The 19990-nt window shown below is 42.0% G+C and overlaps 3 protein-coding genes across 4 annotated transcripts in view; 1 reads left to right on the top strand and 2 right to left on the bottom strand.

The window, feature by feature from the left end:
* Nucleotides 1-922: 922 nt before the first annotated feature.
* On the bottom strand, nucleotides 923-8522 carry LOC147332102 (heme-binding protein 1-like). Its single transcript, XM_086288502.1, has 4 exons — nucleotides 7951-8522; nucleotides 4982-5120; nucleotides 3125-3305; nucleotides 923-3031 (listed from the first exon to the last, which is right to left on the bottom strand). Exons 1-4 carry the CDS (start codon nucleotides 8026-8028, stop codon nucleotides 2857-2859), a joined length of 573 nt encoding a protein of 190 aa, XP_086144628.1. The 5' UTR covers nucleotides 8029-8522; the 3' UTR covers nucleotides 923-2856.
* Nucleotides 8523-9431: 909 nt separating this feature from the next.
* On the bottom strand, nucleotides 9432-12013 carry fmc1 (formation of mitochondrial complex V assembly factor 1). Its single transcript, XM_086288501.1, has 2 exons — nucleotides 11732-12013; nucleotides 9432-10754 (listed from the first exon to the last, which is right to left on the bottom strand). The coding sequence occupies exons 1-2, from the start codon at nucleotides 11900-11902 to the stop codon at nucleotides 10551-10553; spliced, it is 375 nt and encodes a 124-aa protein (XP_086144627.1). The 5' UTR covers nucleotides 11903-12013; the 3' UTR covers nucleotides 9432-10550.
* Nucleotides 12014-13058: 1045 nt separating this feature from the next.
* Nucleotides 13059-19990, top strand: part of grin2ba (glutamate receptor, ionotropic, N-methyl D-aspartate 2B, genome duplicate a) — a 140753-nt gene continuing 133821 nt past the window's right edge. Inside the window, exons 1-2 of one of the 2 annotated variants that reach the window (XM_086288498.1) lie at nucleotides 13059-14020; nucleotides 19343-19481. The gene's annotated coding sequence lies outside the window, so the exon portion shown is untranslated. Of the gene's footprint in view, nucleotides 14021-14305; nucleotides 15906-19342; nucleotides 19482-19990 lie in introns of those variants that run through there. The other variant, XM_086288500.1, reaches the window with a different exon arrangement.

Here is a 19990-nt window from a genome sequence, read left to right as displayed (position 1 = left end):
TCTGCACTCCCTGTATTTAACATACAGTTAAGCCAGAATGCAGAAGCAGTATGTAAAAACCTGCGTGTGAACACACCTTACTGCTTCCATTTAATAGTTATAGTGCCGCTAATCAACTGGATTTGATTAACTTATAATCAGCAAGTTTGTGTTTGATAAAAAACCAAACGCAGCATATTAGCAAAAACACTTCATACCAACCGTCAAACGTGGTGGTGGAGGTGCCATGGTTTGGGCTTGTTTTACGGCCACCGACCTGGGCACCTTACAGTCACTGAGTCGACCACCAACTCTAGTCTAAGGAGCTTGGAAAGCAAAGCGTGTGGACTTCTTTGAGTTGCTTGAAGACGTTTCACCTCTCATCCGAGAAGCTTCTTCAGGTCCTTTGTCCCTCTTTGGGGGGGAAACTCCCACTGGGTTTAAATCTGGGACTCTCCACCATTGACCCTTAGAACTGAAGAAGCTTCTCGGATGAGAGGTGAAACTTCTTCAAGCAACTCAAAGAAGTCCACATGCTTTGCTTTCCAAGCTCCTTAGACTACGATGACCTGGATGACTGAGAACCTTCACAGACACACCAACTCTGTAAAGTATCCTAAAGTCAATTGTGACTCCGTCTGTCCGACAGCTAAAGCTTGGCCCAAACCAGGTCATTCAACAGAGTGATGATCCCAAGCACATCAGCAAATCTACAACAGAAAGGCTGAAAAAGAAAAGCAGTGGCCAAGTCAAGGCGAGCCTTTATTGAAAAGCTGTGTTGGGACCTCAGTTGTGCATAAAGAAATGCCCACCAAGCAACATAGTGATGTGAGACTGATGAAGTCACACAGCGTTGCTGGTCTTCTTAGGAAGTTGTTCACATACCCTTTGACTCTTACAAATGATGGAATGATGGACAATAAGAATAATCCACACTCTAATTAAATAATATATTTATTAGATTATTAAACACTGTCAAATCTGAACAATATGGTCAGTTTTATCACAGAATCACACTGTACACATAACACAGTTTAAATATCTTAATAAGTAATGATTGCATTATCATGCACTGCAATAAAACAACATATTTACTACACACAAATGCTTTCAGGACCAATGCATAATCACAGAGTTTAGATCGACACCAGTGGCTATGTATCTAGGTTTCACTCACAGAGACTGAACATTAATTCTACTTTATGGCTCAACTCCTGTTTTTTCCAGTTCCTTACTCAGGAAAAGGATGTGTGGTTTTTACTACCATGTACGTTAAATAATGCTATACATTTCTTTGTAGTCATCGCTAAGTTGTAAACTAGCATGAACATGTGGAGCATGTGTACTCATGGAGACGGGAGCGCTACTGAGACTTTATATACCTTCAAGGACAAACACAGAAATCCAAAAGGAAACGACGAGACTGATTTGTTTGGATTTAGATTTGATCATCCAGTCTTATGCCTATAAAAAAAAAAAAATCCCAGTAACTTTCCAATTTATTTAACAGTAATTTCTTTTAGATCTACACTCACTGCTACGCCCGACTACCAGCTTAGATTTCCTTTTGCACTCAATTGATTAAACGAGGCGCTGGAAACGTTCCTCTGAGATTTTGGTCCATAATGACACGACAGCATCACACAGCATCACACAGCTGCTGCAGATTTGCTGGCCTGACATCCATGATGTGAATCTTTTGTTCTACCTCATCCCAAAGACTGTTGGATTGACATCTGATGATGGTGGAGGCCAATGGGGATGCACAATTCTACTAAGGTTGCTCCCATGTGATTGGCTGATTAGATATTTGCACCAGCAATCTGTTGAACAGATCTGATAAAGTGGACAGTGAGTGTACCCTCCCCATCTTGGAGAAAATGTTTGGTGATCATTAGGAAATTTTTGTAAAGAAAAACACTTCGGTTTTATGTTTTCTGTCTATTTTCAATGTGCTTAATGATTTTTAATGCAATATCTGTGTAGAGACACAGAGGCCCATTTTCAGCAGCCATCATCATCATCAGAACTCCTCTTTGATTAGAGAATCGATGAAGATCAATAAAGTTGTTTTGGATTCATCTGTTTAAAAAAAAAAAAAAAAAAAAAAAAAAAATCACTTAATGAAACGGTCCAGCTGAGGACTTTGGAGGCATCTGTTTGTCAGACTGCAGGCACCGCGGGCCTCTTTCTCAGCTGTTTACCAGAGCCTTCCACTTCTCTTACTGCTCCAGTTAAAACCACATTGCTCTGTTCTGTTAAGGAAGTAGCACACACCTTTTTATGCAATCTTTGGTTTTGTTGGTTTCCTGCTTGAAGAACCTTTTTTTTTTAAAAGAAACGAGCACTCAAATGCTGTTGATTCTTGAATCAGCACTTGCAATTGAACTGTGAAACAAAACGAGTTTTTCCTGATTATCACTTAAAGAACAAAATGTGCTAATGGATGGTTGCAGAACACTGACCACCATAGGTCTAGATAGATGTTCCACTGAAAGTCATAAATAATGCACGATTTCATTAATCATTAATTGTCATATAGGACATTTTTGTTTGCTTGCATGGCGCCTTAGATGAATCCAAATCAACCCCAAACATCTGAGCAGCAGTGTGGATGCTGTTTGAACTCATGGAATTTATTTTATATTAAATTGCTGAACATACTTTGCAGAACTCCAAATAGTTGTTCTGAAGCGTTCGGTCACTTTAGGCCAGTTTCATGACTTTAAATTAGAGAAAATGTCATGAAATGAGAAAAAATTACTACTCCACTGAATCCCAAGTTGTCCCTTTTTGTAAACACCCAAACTCAGTTTTAGGGTTACATGACTGTAAGTGAGGAAAATGAATAAAGAATTTAGCACGAGATCTGACCGTCTATGGCTCCTCCTGTAGGAACCAAACCTCATTTCTGCGTCCGTAAGGCCTGAGCGGGTCATAGCTACAGCAGAAGTACTGCTTGCGCTGAAAGGGGGCCGTCTCGCCCAGGGTACGTGTCAAACGCAGGGCCTCTGCTCTGTACTCGCTCTCCCCTGCGAAGCCTCCAAACTGCCTGCAAATTGAAAAAGATTTCAAAGCACTTGCTGTATACACATCAAATAGTAATAGTAATAATAGTAATAGAACCACTTTAAATGACACATACAGAGCGTAGACGGTCATGCCGGGCCTCTCTTCAATCCTGATGGCACTGTCGGTGGGAGTCGGGGGTTCTTGCTGGTAGCTGGTGGGAATGCGGATGGCCACCACCAAGCGGCGAGAGAAAACCCCATCGTTTCGCGGGTACACTGTCATTATGATGGGAGCTGCTGTACCCATGGCCTCACCTTATGATTTAAAGTGTGAGACGGAAAGGGAATTTCAAAAATAGGAGGAACATGGAAGAGACAGCAGAGAAACTCTCTCCCTGCAGCGGCATTACCCAAATCTAAAGGGCAGGAACTGTGCACTTTTTTTGTGGACTATGTAACAAAATTATGCAAATGCAACACTGATAGCAATAACAGAGACGCTGCAAAGCAGCACATGTAAATCATACCTCCAACAGTGAAATAAATGCCTATTTCACACTGCACTTCTATTTACCTTAACTACAGCAGGGAACCAGAGAACATCTGTATCTGTGAGTCACCTAAAGTCAACCCAGTTAAATTCTATGTAAAAATATTCTGTTTATTTAAGATAAGTTTGGCCCTGAAGTTTGAGCCATGTGTTGATTCCATTATGCTCATTTGTATTGCTTTAGGGTGCTTCAAAGTGCCAACTTTCTTTTGCTGGATGCATCCAAAGAATCCCGAATTGAAATCAACAACAGCAATGAAAACAAACATATTTTGAGGCAAAGCTGGCACACTTTTTAGCTTTTACTTGTAATTCTATTCATGGATTTTTCTTTAAATATCTCAGTGATCATTAAAATTAAAGTTACTGTTGATAATGTTTGAAAGTAACTGCCAAAACAACTGCCTTTTTGATAAAGGTTATAGTTGGAGGTGGATCGGGTGGTCCTGAACCATGAGTTATTCTACTATAGGCTAAGGCTGCTGGAGAACTTCCCATGATGCACTGAGATCTTCTTTTCACTTCTAATGCTTTTACCACCACTACTGCATGTCATTAACTTCTTGTCTCTTCAAGCCCTCCTTTGATCTCTGCTCTTTCCTCTCACCCCCAGCTGCTTCCCTTCCCTCACTCTGGTTCTGTTGGTGTTCTCTTCCTGTTAAATCAGGGTTTTTCCTTCCCACTGTTGCCAAATGCTTGTGTCTGATTTCTGTTGTTTTCTCAACTCTTTTTCAACTCTTTCATGGCATGCATTTTTAATTTCTCTTTGCTATTTGGGCTGATTGGGACCTAATCAATGTAAAAACAAAGAATTACCTGATTTATTTTTTACTTGATTTTTGTTTCTGAGAAAAATGAGATCCACATATGAGGACGTCCGTAATATGATGCCCTCGTAAGTGGATATCAGGCTCTCGTAGAGCAAAATTTAGTATTTTGGTCTAGACAACCCAAAAAGTGATGTCCACATATGTGGACGCCAGGTCCTAGGAGGTTAACATTGTAAGGGTTTTACCTTGCAATGTTAGGCCCATTGAGGGGAGCTGAATTATACTATATAAATAAAATTTAGTTGGCTCAAACTTGCTTCTGGAGATCTTAAAACAGAAAAAAGTATGATTAATCATATTTTTAGACAACTGAAAAAAAAAAGCAGCTTTTTAAAATATTTTTATTCTTTCATAAATTCCAGGATTGACCACCAACTCAACAAAAAATCATCATGGTCTGTCGCTTATGAAAACTACAACTTGGCAGCAGTGATTAGTCCAGTGAATTTGTGCTTCATGGCTGTTATTTATTGGCACTAAATGTGTTTTGGAAGGTGACAGCAAAGCTGAAAGAAAGTATCTGTAGGTCTTCTTGGCTCAAACTTAATTTGGTATTCTCAGTGAACGTGGCACATGATCCACTTGAAGGATTTATTCTCCACTTGGTTTACCTTGTTCATTGCTTCCGCCAATATACATGAGCAGCTTCCTCATTAGCTCTCCTGTTACTTGGTCGAAGGTTCGCCCCTCAGAGGAAACAGCAGCAAACTTAGCAGCATCATACCGTCGCACCTCAAAGCTGACTCCATCCTAGGGAAGAAAAAGGAAATTGGAGGACGTCTTAAGGCATCGGCAGGCCAGTCACTGCTGCACGAATGCAGACCTCCTGTTCTGTACACACACACGCAAACACCACTGTTCTCATCCTGGGGATGGGAGCAGCAGAGGTCAAGCCCAGATATGATTCACCTCTGACACACTGATGCTGACAATCTGCTTCTAAGGACAGAAGCCCTGAACTAGCGAGATTTACACACAGAGAGTTCAGTGTCTGTGTGTGTGAGACCAAAGTGGGCACATACAGATGAAACATATTTATACTGATTTGATTTAATTTCTTCTTCTGCTCTGCAGGGCTCCGTCGGCTTACATAGAATAATGGGGAAGAGACACACAGTCTTACATAACAGAGCACATGCAAAAAGAAAACACACACACACTGCGCGCTCTCTTTCACAGCGTTAATATGATGCAACAGTTTTACATTAAATATGATTAAGTGGGGTTAACGTGGAGCACGGTCACTCAGCCATGCTGCGGAGCAGGAATTTGGATGGGTTTTGATGGAGTGATGCAGGTTTCAAAAGCAGCTTTTCACTCACTGACACGGTCACACTGTGCACATGCTTCTGCGTTTGTAAGATTAGGTTCGTGCACTGAAATTTAACTGCATTATATCGTTGTCATCCACTTCTTTTGAATAATATGCAGTGACTTCAACCTGCTGGCCTCTGTGAAATATGTCGTTTATTTTGCAGATAAGGTGTTTATCTCAACGTGATAACAGCGACAAAGAAAAGCAACAATGGAAACAGGCTCGGGGCACAGTTTCCACTGCACAGTCTCAGTCCTATGTGGGCTTCTTGAGCATGTTTTCACTACCCTGGAGGGACATTCAAATCTAAAAATATCATGCAAATATCTTCATCTTTCAAATTGAATTAGTGATTCTTTGTCTACTATCAAATCCCCAGATGCTAAAAAACATTTCCTTTTGCTTTACCTTTGTAACCAACACCTTTTCATCCTCATAATCTTATTTAAAACCCACAGAGGACCTGAAATCCTCTGGAGTGGCCTTATGAGGACCCTATAGCCATATTTATTCCTCTACACATGCAAGATAACGCTGAGTTACTGTGAAACTTTAACTTGTGACGAGTACCCGGGCTCCTGCATAGTAATTACAGGGTTTTTGCCCTGTATAGCTTGTCAGTGGGACCGCCATTAATGTTGCATATGGGTGACACACAAAGAAAGCAGAGCCTGACTTCAGTTAAGTAGTGCAATTAATTTGTCTGTCATGCATCTCTTTTTGTGTGCATGTGTGTGTTTACCGGCTGTCTGATGCCAGCTTATACAGTGATAATTATTCAGCGCCTGAACCGAGCACACTGAAGTTATTATCAGCACTGACTGCTAAAGTGCCCGTCAGTTCATCTTATTTTGAAACAATACTCTATGTTCTGCTGTGTGTGTGTGCGCTTGTCTGTATTCTGTGTCAGAATTAATTAAGCGTGTTGGGTGTCTGAGTCACACAGGTGCTCCACAGATCATGTGACGAGCTCTGATTTCAGCACCTGCTTTTTAAACATCAATCAAGTACAGAGATTTAATGAGCCTCCAGATTGTTTTCTAAGTGTAGTGATACACTGAACATTGGACAGTTAATACAAATGATCACTCACTAGCAAGAATCCTGTATTTCTGACAGGTCTCCATTAAAATAAGGTTGTAATTCAAGATTAAATGTTAGTGGAAGTGCTTCCAATCTAAAAAAAACAAACAAACTGTTATGTGTGCACATACTGCTGGCTTCAACTGTCTGTTTTTGAGTTTCTGATTCTGACAACAGATGTAAAGTATGCTGTCAGAACAGATCTGACTCTGCTTGTGTCCGTTTGGGTCATTTAATTCCCTGCCTGTCTGGTCAGTTGGGCTGGAAATCCTGTTTGTCCGCCTGCCTTTGTCTTTCTCCCAAAAGTTAGCTGCTATTTAGGAGATGAACACACAAAGATACTTTTAAAACATGCGCGTCAAGACCAATAGTAGATGACTGCATGCACATTTATAGCGGTGGGCACACAGAGCCTGAGAGAATAACCTTGAAACAGCCGCGAGGCCTTAGTTATTAACACATCAGTGAGTTTGCGGTTATTTTTCCACGGTGTGGTTACAGTAAACATAAAAACAAACACATTATGCATGGTGGAGCTGAGTCTTTGTTACTCTCCTCAGCAGGGATGGCTGGTGTATCAGAGAACCTACAATCCGTATCAGAGTTCATACAGGTCTGATCAGCATCCTCTTCCACCCCAGCGACAGTTACTGTGTCTTTATATACACACACACACACACACACACACACACACACACGCATCCAGAGTGCCATATTGGAAAGAAACAGTGAGCCACACCGAACATGAACCCTCAGTCTTTCCGATTTTAGTCCCCTGTGAATGTTCTTGTTTTAAGATTATGCGTCACCATCTTCAATTATTTCTGCCTTGTTGGTTGGAGGAGAACCTGGGGCTGGTTTACACTTTACCCCCCACGCTGTGGATCAGCATGCATCCTCATAGGTCACTGTCAGGCTGTTTGGCCTGCAGCAGCAGGCTAATCACCGTGTTAATTTTAAACGAAAGTCTAATAACACGACCTGCACAGAATTAAGTAAAAGGTGAAATATTCATGGAACCAGAGGAGGGAAACTCGCACATTTATAATCTGACAGAATCGCTGTGCGTAATCGTAACTGTACACGCGCGTAAAGCCAAGGATAAAGACTCAGAAGAAGGAAATCGCAGGAGCAAAGCATGTGAGAACGAGAAAGCTTTGTCTGAGCACACACGCTGCTTACCTTCGTCTCGCTGCTGAGCAGCTTATATTCCGTCTCCTCGGTGTTTCCGAAGAGTGAATTCTTAAACATGCCAAACATGTCGCTTCGGCCAAGTCACCTCTCCTCTCTCCGCTCCTTTAGTTCTGTTTCTCCTCCCTCTCGCCTTTCTGTTTGTTGCAAACAGCTTGCTCTCTAGTATGGCAGTTTTTTTTTAAATGTCGTCCCCCAACTCCTGGAAAAATCTTGAACTGCAAGAGGTAACTCACAGCAATATCCAGATGCTCCTCTCCTCCAGCGAAGAGCGCGCACTACGCTCCAGCGAGCACAGACTCACAAATGACTCTTTCTTTCTTTCTTCGGAGGCAGAAGTTGGAGATGCTTCCTCCTTTTCCAAACCAAGGAATGATTAAAAAAAAAAAAAATCATCCTCCGCTCTGAGTAGTTGACTGTCCCCGCCCTCTTCTCTCTCTCTCTCACAGGTTTTCCTCGTACAAGCTTGACGCTCACTTGTATCACCGCCAGTTTTCATTTACCATCGTTAACTTCATTTAATTGGAGAATCAATTTATCAACATGTCACCAATTTTCTACCACTTATTACTCCACGAACTACCAGGTTGCCCCCGCATACATACAATTATGCATTTAATTGCATAACCGTGAGATGCTGCATTATTATTAACGCCATCTCCTCAAACTCTCACCACGGAAAAGCAGAATGACCTGCAGTGCCAGGGTCTCCCTCATTCTGTCTGTTCCAGGAAGCCTGAAACTGTGGGGGGCTTTCTGTGCAGTATAATTTTTTGACACAAGCCTTTGGTTTGTCAGTACGCATTGGACCTTGATTGCTGGGCTGTGCGCGTGGGTTAGTTCGGGGCAGCACACGAGTGCACGTCTTACTCCGTGTGTCAACTGTGAGTTTGAGCTTTGCTTTAGGGTTTGTCTATTTAAATTCAGACTGAAGGCAATGTTAGTCACGACTGCAGAGTAAGGGAAACAGGAAGGATAGGATTTATGAAAAAGTGGAATGGATAAAACTAGCCAGAAAAACGATGTACTGTATGAGGGAACTGTTGACAGAGGGGCAAAGATCCGATGTCGCCCGGTTTGTGGACCTAAATTAATGGGAGAGTCCATGGGATGTCTTGTGTAGGCCTATTTAACTCATTATTCTCTTGCTGACAGTTTCAAAGAGCTCCTAATTTAACTTGAAGGTCAACCTGCTTATTTTCAGCTCCACGTTTTTATTCTGGGACTCCAAACAGTAGCTTAGTATGATGCACAGTTCATATCATTATCTTATACTAGGCCTCGGTCAATGCCCTCAGTAAAAAACATTTGGCTCATAGATATTACTGACTTTAATATTTGAACATCGAGTACCTTGCAGAGCCAAATTTCAGTTTAGTTTTTGCGTAATTTGGCAAAAGTCAGCTTTGTCATTCAGTAAGCCTGGAGAACTATTTCTGAGAACTACTTAAAAAATGACAAGAAAACTGCAAGAGTGTTCATGCTGTCTTGAAGAATAAAGGTCATACAAGATATTTCTGTTGTATATACTGTATTTCTATGTGTTTGCACTTGCTTCAATAAATTACTACTCCCATTTCCCTAGAAAAATAAAGGGTGACTAAAGACTTTTGCACTGTTGCATGCACTCCCACCACCTTTTATTGAAATGAGGGCTCAGCCATCTTCACCATGCCTACATGCACTGATATGCTGCCATGTGACAGCCTGATTAGATATTTGCATTAACATCCAGTTCAACAAGTGTACCTAATGAAGTGTCCATTAGTGCCCATATGAGAAAAAATAAGGAAAAGTGTTATAGGGGCACTTTCATTGGCTATAAGGCAGTGATTAGGAGTTTTGAGTCTCTTAAAGATTTTTTTTTAAATCTGCAACATTCAGGATTCACTGCATACCTCGAAACCACATAAGGCTGAGCCATTGTTTCAAAAAGAGGGGGGAGGTTAGTTACTGGTTTAAAAAAAAGTACACAATATGCACTCAGATTAAAACTAAAAAAACTACACATTTATGTTACTTGTAAAATAACACACAGTGAGTAAAATAAGTTTTAGCAAAGTCTGTCCACTGTAAGCTTCATCAGCGTGCCATATTTTACATTGTGTGCTAAATATCCTAGCTGATCAGCTTCTGATGAAGTGTATTTACCGGCTCCTTAAGTACATGAAATCAAAATAAAGGACTTATTTAATTAACAGTTTAAATAACACAACGTGTTTGATGATGTATTTATATTGTATAAACATCCTTCCAGAAAAAGTGTCAAAATGATTCCTGTTTTAATAGAAATAACTCAAAAATAAAAATGTACTTACATTTATTTTTAATCATTGCATTTAAACACACACAGAGCTGTGGATTAGTAGTGGGGGCGATATATTAAATCAGATTTTAACCGCAGCTTACATTTTCACAGTACACTGATTTTTTCTACCTTTTGAACACAGGTAAAATAATCTCTCAGAAAGCTCACATAACATAACATAACTCCCAACCTGTCAAAGAGTTTGATTTACATGAGCTCGACTGTCCAGATGAGTCAAACACACACGACTCTTAAGATTTTAAAGACTGTTTGTCCAGTGTCCTCACTTCTCCCAGCCTTTGCCTCCTGGCTGGGTGGGCAACCTGAGCCCCACGAGACCAGCCACCTCTTCTGGGCTGCGCTCTCCCTTGCCATGGTAAAGATTGTGCAGGACCAGGTGGTTTCTAGTGGAAGCTAGTAAACACAGGTATGTGTGTGAGGCATGGTGCGCTTCCTGCTTGGCACGGCAGTACCTTTCTCCAGTCACCTGTGAAAGGTTGAATATAAAAGAAACAAATGGATGATAAACAATAACATAATAAGAGAAACTGTTCGTCTAGTGTTGTTTACAAAAAAAAAGTTACCATAAAGAAAATACAGATGAATAAAGTAGAAGGTACCCTGGAATCAGCATAGAAAATTGCCGCTTTATGATAAACAGGTATGCTTTCATCAGTCTGTGTGTGTGTCCCACCCCCTTTCAGGATTTCTAACAGCTGCATGGACAATATGCCTTTAGTTTAGTCCCCACAGACCAGCAGCTATACATTATAAAGCCTTGGGATGCCTTTAAAGGACGATAAATGCGAAACGACATACAAGCGTTCCTCCCAGCTGTTTTGCTTCAGTGACTGCAGATTCAAGCCCCATGTTAAGCCACACTCTCCCAACCATTAATAATACACAGTGCATGTCTGTACGGCTAAATATAGATAGAGAATCGCTTAGATGGAGATAACGTCGTCTGGACTGACTGCTTTAATGAAGCGAGTAGTTTCAGCAGCTTTGGTTCCAATTAACTTAAATGCAAAAGTATATGAATATCAGTAGATATACATTTGGTTTAAAAAAATCCCCACAAATATATTTAACTTGGAGTTTTCCATGGAGTGAAAAACACTAACAATTTGAATCAACGACGATTTTGATGATTTTAAACGCGACACCTTAGGCTAATTAGCTGCTAGCTAACGTTTGCGTGCCCTTCTGCTTCAGTCACCTTGCTTACAGCTTTTAAGCACGTGTCAAGTAGACAACAACCACTTTTCAGCATCATGTTAGGCAACAGGTCTGTTAGCACTGCTGTAAACTGCTTAAATATGTCCTCTTAACGCCAATAAAACGAAACGGAACGTTTTCATTCAATAGTTATCAGGCTAGCCAACGACTGCCATGCGAGCCCAGTGCAGCAGTAGTTAGCAACTGAGCTAACATCAGGCTTTGCGCATTTACTGGTATGCTTACCTTATTCTTGCGAAACTGGTCCATAACATAGTTGTAAGCTAGTGACTTTTTGTAACTCGGTCCCTGAATTGCACGCAATTCTTTCAGGATTCCACGACACACTCGCAGGGGCGATGACAGCGCTGCCATCTTTGACCTGTGTTGTGATTGTAGCGGAGTGGAGCCAGGCATGCTAAATCACACACCGCACAGTCGATCTGTTACATATCGACCACAAGGCGGCGATATAGTTACACCTAAGTCCTCCTAAGTTGACTGCGTGGTCGTTTCCTCCTTGCCACTGGTTGTTACCCTGCAACAACTTAAGGTAACTTGGACTGAATTTAAAACACGCACGTTGGTAATGTCGCCTTGCTATGAGAAAATACATATGTAGGTATGGAGAGACGAGCTTATGTCCGGCACTGCTCGGTGTTTTCTTTATGAACCTTGGAGGATAAACACAACTTTAGCTCTTTATTGTCACACTGTGTACAATAGTATAACGAAATTGTCCCACATCGGTGCTTAAAGAAAAAGCAAGCATTAATCATAATAAATAACAGAAATGAGATATACAGCATATGCACAGATAAAAAAAGAGACCAGGTCAGGTATCTGCATTGGTTAGGGCTATTGCTCTGTTGTATATAGTGAAAACACAGAGTTCACTGTGTTTTATTGTATTTCCACAGATACCTGAAACTCTGTAAATGGTCATCACAGATCTGATCTTGACATGTCCATCTAAGTCTGGCCTATTGACAGAAAAACCTCTGCCACATTTTGAACCTTATTCACCTATAATTTGGTAATATGGACCAGAAGGCTTTTGATGTTTTTGTCCACCATCGGTTTATAACGGTGCTTCATCACGCAGGAATCCTTTCAGAGAAAAGCAAATTTGATCTGTAAGACTGAGCACTGAACTGTTCTGTAAGTGGATTACAGTAATGCCATGCCGTTGGGAGGCACGCTGCAAAACTGAGGCAGAGAACGTGTCCTCACAGGTTCTGACATCAAAGGTTTGGATGACCTGAAGTCAGGTCACGGGTGCTGCACGTTCCCATGGCGCTCCCAGTGCTTCCAGTTTACTTGCTCGTGTATTGATGATTGACTCTAGGGGGAGCCAGTCTCTTATCAGTTTCACACACCAGTTTGGTTCCTCGACATTTGTTGGAAGGCACCCCCTCTCCTCCTCCTCCACCTCCTCATGTCTCTCTCCCCCCTCTCTCTCTCTCACTCTCACACTCTTTCAATGAATACTAATGCAGTGAGTGGGCCCACCTCCCATCCTCCCATCTTTTTCGCAGGAATGGGCGGGAGAGGGGAGACAGAGCAATTCCAGCTCAGTATTCTTCCTCATGAGGTAGGCAGTGCTTGACTAGCAGCAACCCCAATGCCTTTTTTTCCTCCCGCTGAGCAATATTGGTGATACTGTGCGTTGCCACTGCAACAATGTCTAACCTGTGTGAGTGGCGTGTGATTTCTGACCAGAGTTGAGAGAAAGAAGGACGTCTGTGCCTGCTGCTTTTTTTCTTTTTCTATTACCCCCTCCTTTTTTTTTGTCATCTGGATGGGAAGTCTTTTTTGGGAGGAGAGAAAGAAGAAAGCAGAAGGCAGCCGGGGAAGGGGAACAACTGGCAACAGCCAATCCCCCCTTCCACACACAGACTGGAGACAACGGAGGCCACTGGAGTATTTGCTTTTATCTTTCGTTTTTTGTTCTTTTTTTTCCTCATCGCGCTGCTGGGAGGTGCTTTGCCTTTCCATTTGCTCGCTCTCTCGGTCCTCTGTCTTCTTATCTATTTCGCCATTTACCTGGTCAACAATTTCTTCTGTTTATGAGCGAGACAAGGAGGGAGAGAGAGGCAGAGGGACAGAGAAAAAGAGGACGGGGATTTTTTTTTTTTGGCCCCTTTTATCCTCTTTTTTTTCCCCCTCCTCCCCTTCATTCATTCTTTCCTGCTTTCCTCTCCATTCGTATCACTTCCAGCCTTTCTATCCCTGTGCAGCCCACGCTCTCTCCTGCCTCAACCTCCCCCCTTTTTCCTCCTCCCCCCAACCCCACCACTCCAGTCACTGTCCACCCGTAACTTTGGCTACTTTTTGACTCCACCTGTTCTTTTTTTAAAAATTTTTTATTTCTTCGCTTTAAACAGCTCCAGTAGAGTCATTTTAATTGGCTTGCTTGTATTTTCTATTTATGCCTTTTTCACTTTTGTACCTTTTTCCTATTTTCCCCCCTTCTCTTTTTTCCTCCCACCATCCTATGCATCTTTTTTGGCCGATTCTTAATTCTAACCATAGGTAGGTCTACTTAGTGTTTAGTGTCTGTCTCAAAGTCTTTTGTTCCCTTTTTCCTTCCGTGTGTGCGAGGTGTTTTGTGTATGGGTGCACACCTGACATGCACACACATGCACGCACGTACACACACACGCTCGCTGGCCTCCGATCTAGCTTGGGCACGGCTCCCCTCCCATCCAGCTCTCAGCTGATTCTTGCCTCATGCCATGTCCTCTCTACGTCACCCCTCCACCCTACCCACCCACCCCCACCTCACTTCCATCTGTGTTTTCAGACCTGTTTTTTTTTTTTGTGTGTGCGAGTGTGTTCTTCTCAATCAGGACCACAGTGACTCATCAAGCAAGCACCTTCTCCGGTCGTCATCACGGACACGCGTCTTGATCGTCTTGTCATTTTCATGTTGTTGCACAAAAAGTCTGTTCTTCCATTAAAACATCTGAAGTGCCCCCCCCCCCCCTTCCCTTTTTAATCCACACACACGTACACAACGTCCTTCCTCACACCCTCACGTGATTATTCATTTATTAATTTTTTTAGCAGTCGTGCACATTGACAGACACCCAAACTCCACATCTGTTCATTAGAGGAAATGCCCGCTGGCAAACCAAGTTTTTGCTGGCTTCATGTGTATCAGGTGAAGGTCAAACTGAGCAAAAGGTCCGATTCAAGAGCGGCAGACGCACTGTTTGTGTCAAAGTACAATTCAAAGTCCATTCTGTCGGGGTGTCATCTGTGCTTATCCGGTGCTCTGCCTCCTTTTTTTTTTGCTGCCCTCTTTTCCTCTCTCTCCTCCCTCTCTCTCTCTCTGTCTCATATCTTTCTGAACTGACTCTCATTTCTGCAGACAGACACACACAAGCACTCAAAGAGAATGGACTAAAAAATCAAAAAGCCTGGCTTTATCATCCAGAGGACTTTTTTCCCTTTTTTTTCTTCGCCATAATTTTCACTTTTTTCCACTCACCTGGCTTCATTCACCTCTCCGTACATCCTTTTTCCCCCCCTCTCCATCACCCCCACCCTCTCTGACTCCATCCACTTATTTATTCGTACGTTGTTCTGTTGTTGCTGTTTTTTCATTTGCCGTGTAAAGAAAAATAAGATGTATATACATATATATATGTATTCATGTCCTGCCACTCACACCTCATTGCTTGCATCAGACTTGCTAGATATTTTGCATTGGGACTGTTTTGACTGTTCACATTTACTGAAATAGAAAAGGCAGATTTTCCAGAAGTGATTTCCCCCCAAAAAATAATAACAGAAGATACAAGGCTTTATTGCACTACGCTACGAATAATTTGCGTGTGTGCCTGTGTGTGCTGTGCAAGCTACAGAGAGAGAGGCACAGAAATAGACAGATGCATAGCAAAGTAAAGAAAATCACATAACTCATTTCTTTGTCCATCTTCTTCTTCCTTTTTTTGTTTGGTATTTCCATTTTTTGTGCTGAAGGAGATTTAATGGCGCTCCTCTTCATTACACGAAGATGATGGGAAGTAGGACTTTCGAGCAACCACGATAAAGGCGTTCTGGATATAGATGTTTTCCTGTGGAATTACCCTTTAAATCCTGGATTAGATTCCAAACGACTAAAACAAAATAATTAACAATTATCCAAAAAAAAAAAAACCCCCAATACAAACAAAAAAACTGGTCTAAATTCTGGACTTTTTTTGACCTTTTTCTCTCTTTTTTTTAAATGGACTGAAGCTGATTTCAATATTTCTTTTTCAACTATTGAATCCTAATGGGATTTCACTATCGCGGATTAAAGACTCAAGCGACGTCTTTGTCAATTAGCTGATGTAATAGCCTTGATTCTCACAATTTCTCCATCCTTCCAAATCGCATTTAACATTTCTCAGTGTTAAGGGTTAAATAGGTGAGTACGGACCCTTGAATCCACCCATGCTCTTGCCTTTGCATGTCTTGGATGATTATGAATGGATGTAGATTTTCATATATATATATATATATATATATATTTATATTTATTTATTTTTTTTGTGAGTGACCCACTGTTTTGTGTGTGTGTGTGTGTGTGTGTGTGTGTGTGTGTGAGGGTGTGCAGACTCGTCCGGGATGTGTATGTACAGTAATAAGGGTGAGGTAGAATTTAAAAGGATACAGGCGGATTACCAGAGCTCAGTCATTTTCCTCACACTTCACCACCGTTTATCCTTTGTAGTATTTTCCCCTTTTCCAGTTAAAGTCTGGTTAAAAAAAAAAAAATTCTCATGTAAAATATAAATCCCCTTGATGCAGAGTGTGGGATGATGTAAAAACAACAAAAAGAAAAACTTTACATGCTGAAATAACATCCCATCTTTCACCTTGGGTTTTGCACCTCCACTCTTCTTTCTGCTCTACCAAATCTGTTCAGTGCTGCTCCACGCTCTTCTTTAAAACAGCGTGCGTTAGTGTGAGAGGAATATATACGTAGATCAATAAAGTAATCTACCTGAAGAGATGGACTGCGCTGTGCTTTTCTTGGTGAATTTTTTTAAAATTTTATCTTCTGTTACTCCAATAAAATGCTTTGTGGTGGGAGAATGACTAAATCTTATCTTGCGGTTGACAGTGGCCGGAATAAAATTTGACTGTATGTCTGCAGCAAAATGCACTTTCACATCGACTCTCTCCCTCACACAATCACACACACACACACACACACACACACACACACACACACACACACACACACACACACACACACACACACACACACACATGCAGACACCTGGGATCTGCTCTCACAACCCAGGACGATTACCTATTCTGCTTGGTGCTGAAACACATGTGACCTCAGTAGCCGAGCTACAGATGGGCACTTAAGCTCAGGTAGTCTGTCAAAGCTGTCACAGCCACCACGCTGCAAAATGGACGTCTCTGGCGCGAGCTCTGCCTCTGACAAGTGGCTCGCTGCTGTCGTTGCTTTTGCTGTAATGTACCCCGAAACAGTGTTTAGAAACAGGTAGAAGCACACTTTCAGACGCACTGGTGTTGACCCGGCAGTGTGTGGTTCAGGAAGGCAGTGATGTGAATGTTGTGTACGGTGGTCAAAAACAGCTGATTTGAGCTGTGATTTTGAGAGGGAATGCAGACGTCTACGAGCACAGCTGGATGGTGGATTGAGCAATTGCTTGGAGCACGTTTACAGCTGAGCATCCTTTCTATTTAAATATGGAGAACTGCTCTTTTTTTCTCCGGATCATTTTCTTACTTTTACGATAGACGTATGCTGTTCCTTCAGATTGTTAGATTATGGTTTAAACCTTATTTCTCTTCTGCTCTGCAGTGTATTTTATCCATCTAGATTGTTTTAGGGGGCATTGGAGGAGGAGGCTTTCTTCTGTGTAGTGATAATGCTTGATGGATGTTGACAGCGGAAAGAAAATAGGTCCTACATGAAAGTAACTGAAACCTGCTTTGTTTCCTTCGAGTAGCCAGGTCATGATTAATGTTTAGTCTTTTTAATGTAATTTTTGCAAACTAGCCTCATTATGTTCAAGAGATGGAAAAAAATCTTACACCAAAACAATGGAGATGAATAAGTAGCATTAAAGGGCAGATGAAAAAGGCATGCATTAGATTTCGAGGTGACTTGTCCCTTTTAAGGTTCTCTCCTCGTTCATTGTCACCTATTTCACTCGTTACCTGAACAGGTGTGTCTTAATGGTTGGTGGCTCTAGGACATTTTTCATGCATCCTGTCAAATTTTTGGTGTCTGAAACTGTGCGATGCCACAGGATCTATGTGGGGAAAAAAAGTCTGCAGAACATCTTGAATCAGAGCTTAAGAGATTTCACAGGCAGCGTGTTTGCAGTCATCATTTATAAACAGGCCAGGAGAGGAGACAGCAGGGGCTAAGGAGATTCATAATCCTATCCCCTCTTCCCACTGATTCTCTCTCTCTCTCTCTCTCTCTCCCCCATGTGCTTGCTTAATGAGACAACAATGCAACTCCTGCGTCTGGCTCCGAGCGCCGCATCTGCCTCAACGAAGCCAGCAATAACAGTGTTTAGATACGTTACAATCCAGCTAACTTCCGCATGCATGCCATCTAGGGATTTACAGCATCACGGGGCACCGCTTGCATGTTACCCTGTGCTTCAGAAGTCAGAACCTAAAAATATGCAGAGATGATTTTTGAGTTACAAGCTAAAAAATAATAATAAAAATCTTGGATTCACACGAGTGTGATTCTGCAATACGGCACCTCACCTCATCCATCTTCTGGGTATAAATGAGGGAATCAGTCTGCGGAGCTCCATCTAAAGCTCGTAACACTCTGCGGCGCGTGCGTCTGAATCCCGAGAGCGAGCGGGAAGACTATGTGGGACGACTTAAAAAGCACATCTCAATTTTATTGGCAGTATATTCACTTCAAGGGAGCGGAATATGGGTCATGATCTGATATAAAAAGGCTACTCAATAATTCATCCTCTGATTAAGAGGACTTGTATCGACACAGACGCCGTCCAACGAGAAGGAGAGTGTGTACACAAAGTACACGGAAGAGCATTTAGGCGACTTTGTAGGATTAGTATAAGCTCAGAAACAAGCTATAGTAGAATAAAAAAAAGCCAGAGAGGTTCATGTGTACACCTTCTTTGATGTCTTAATCTGCTATACGTTCTTGCCTTCTGTGGCACGCAGGTGCGCATGCGATGAGTGTGCTTTAACGGCGAGCGTACATGGTGTCAGAGTTTGTGCGAGGCCCATCAATCTATTAAATATGAAAAGTACAATCTGTTACCCCGCAGAGACTGGTTCATTATTCATCAACATATTTCAATTAATCATTTATTTACCTAAAGTATGGTTCGCCCCCCCAACACACACACATATGCAATTTGGACACTCATATGGACTCCTGATGTATGAGTTATGTATAAGAGGATTAACAGAAGCTGTTTCTTATTCCTGCGATGCTGCACATACTGTAGTTTGAGGGTGTTGTTAGGGATGTAGGAGAAGACATTTTTTTGTACTGCAGTGCATTTGGAGGAAATGTGTTATTTAAAATATTAGGCTTGGCTTCCTCTCGGATCAGAGAGCAAACACGCACACGCTTTGCTGAAGATGAGCTGTGAGATGCATTCAAACAGGTTTTCATTCAAAGCTGAGAGTTATGTCCAGATGTGCACATGAGCACGGCAGCTCTTGCATTTTAAGTTCCCATCATTTAATCGGGTTTATTGATTCTAAGGGGAGCGGGTCAGAGGTCGACCAGGCGTAGCAAGGCTTTATTAGAGTCTAACTGACTGTGACCTGCTTCTAACCCGCTGTCCTCTCTTTTCCCCTCTGCAATAACAGACTGGCGGTTGTCGGGAAGACGAGCGACTCCAAACGTCTTTCCAGAGGAACAGAAGTGAAGCTGCTCCTGTGGAGTACAATTACCTCGAAATTGCTGCTTTACCCCCTTGACCCAACGAGGATTTTACCTAAAACCGCTGTGAGTTCCCGGTGCCAGCTCCTTGTCACACAGTCACCGCTGAAGGGATTAGGATGCGGAGGGGGGGCGGAGATAAATGCTCAGCATCGGCGCCTTGATTTTTAATCTTACCCTTCCATTCACGAACATCTGTATTTACTTCGGCAAACCCCACACACCTAATGAGGTGTCCTGGTAGAGAGTAAAACACATTTGTTTGATTAAGTGCAATTGGTTTAGCCAAAGACAAACCTGCTGGTAGAATGACACCTGAAAATAATGAAGGGCTACTTTATTGTCCGGTTGTGAGTTAATTAAACTCGTCTTTCTGTTAACCGGCTAATGACTTTGTCATGTGGTATCAATCCAGGTGATTAGTTATGCCAATCACAGGGAGAAATTCTTTTCCTTTAACGTGGAGCGCTGTTTATCCGTCTAGATTGTTGTCCTTTTCTGGAATTAAATGGCACTCACCTCATGTTTGCCACGCAAATAAAAACTTTATGCAGCTTTTTCAGAAATCACAAAAT

This window comes from Aulonocara sp. 'chitande type north' Nkhata Bay, linkage group LG4, assembly GCF_057382095.1.
Source record: "Aulonocara sp. 'chitande type north' Nkhata Bay isolate Kocher_YH1m ecotype deep benthic linkage group LG4, A_spYH_male_GT1.1, whole genome shotgun sequence".
Lineage (NCBI taxonomy): Eukaryota > Metazoa > Chordata > Actinopteri > Cichliformes > Cichlidae > Aulonocara > Aulonocara sp. 'chitande type north' Nkhata Bay.
Note: the sequence above shows the minus strand (reverse complement) of the source record. Positions and strands in the feature narration are given on the sequence as shown.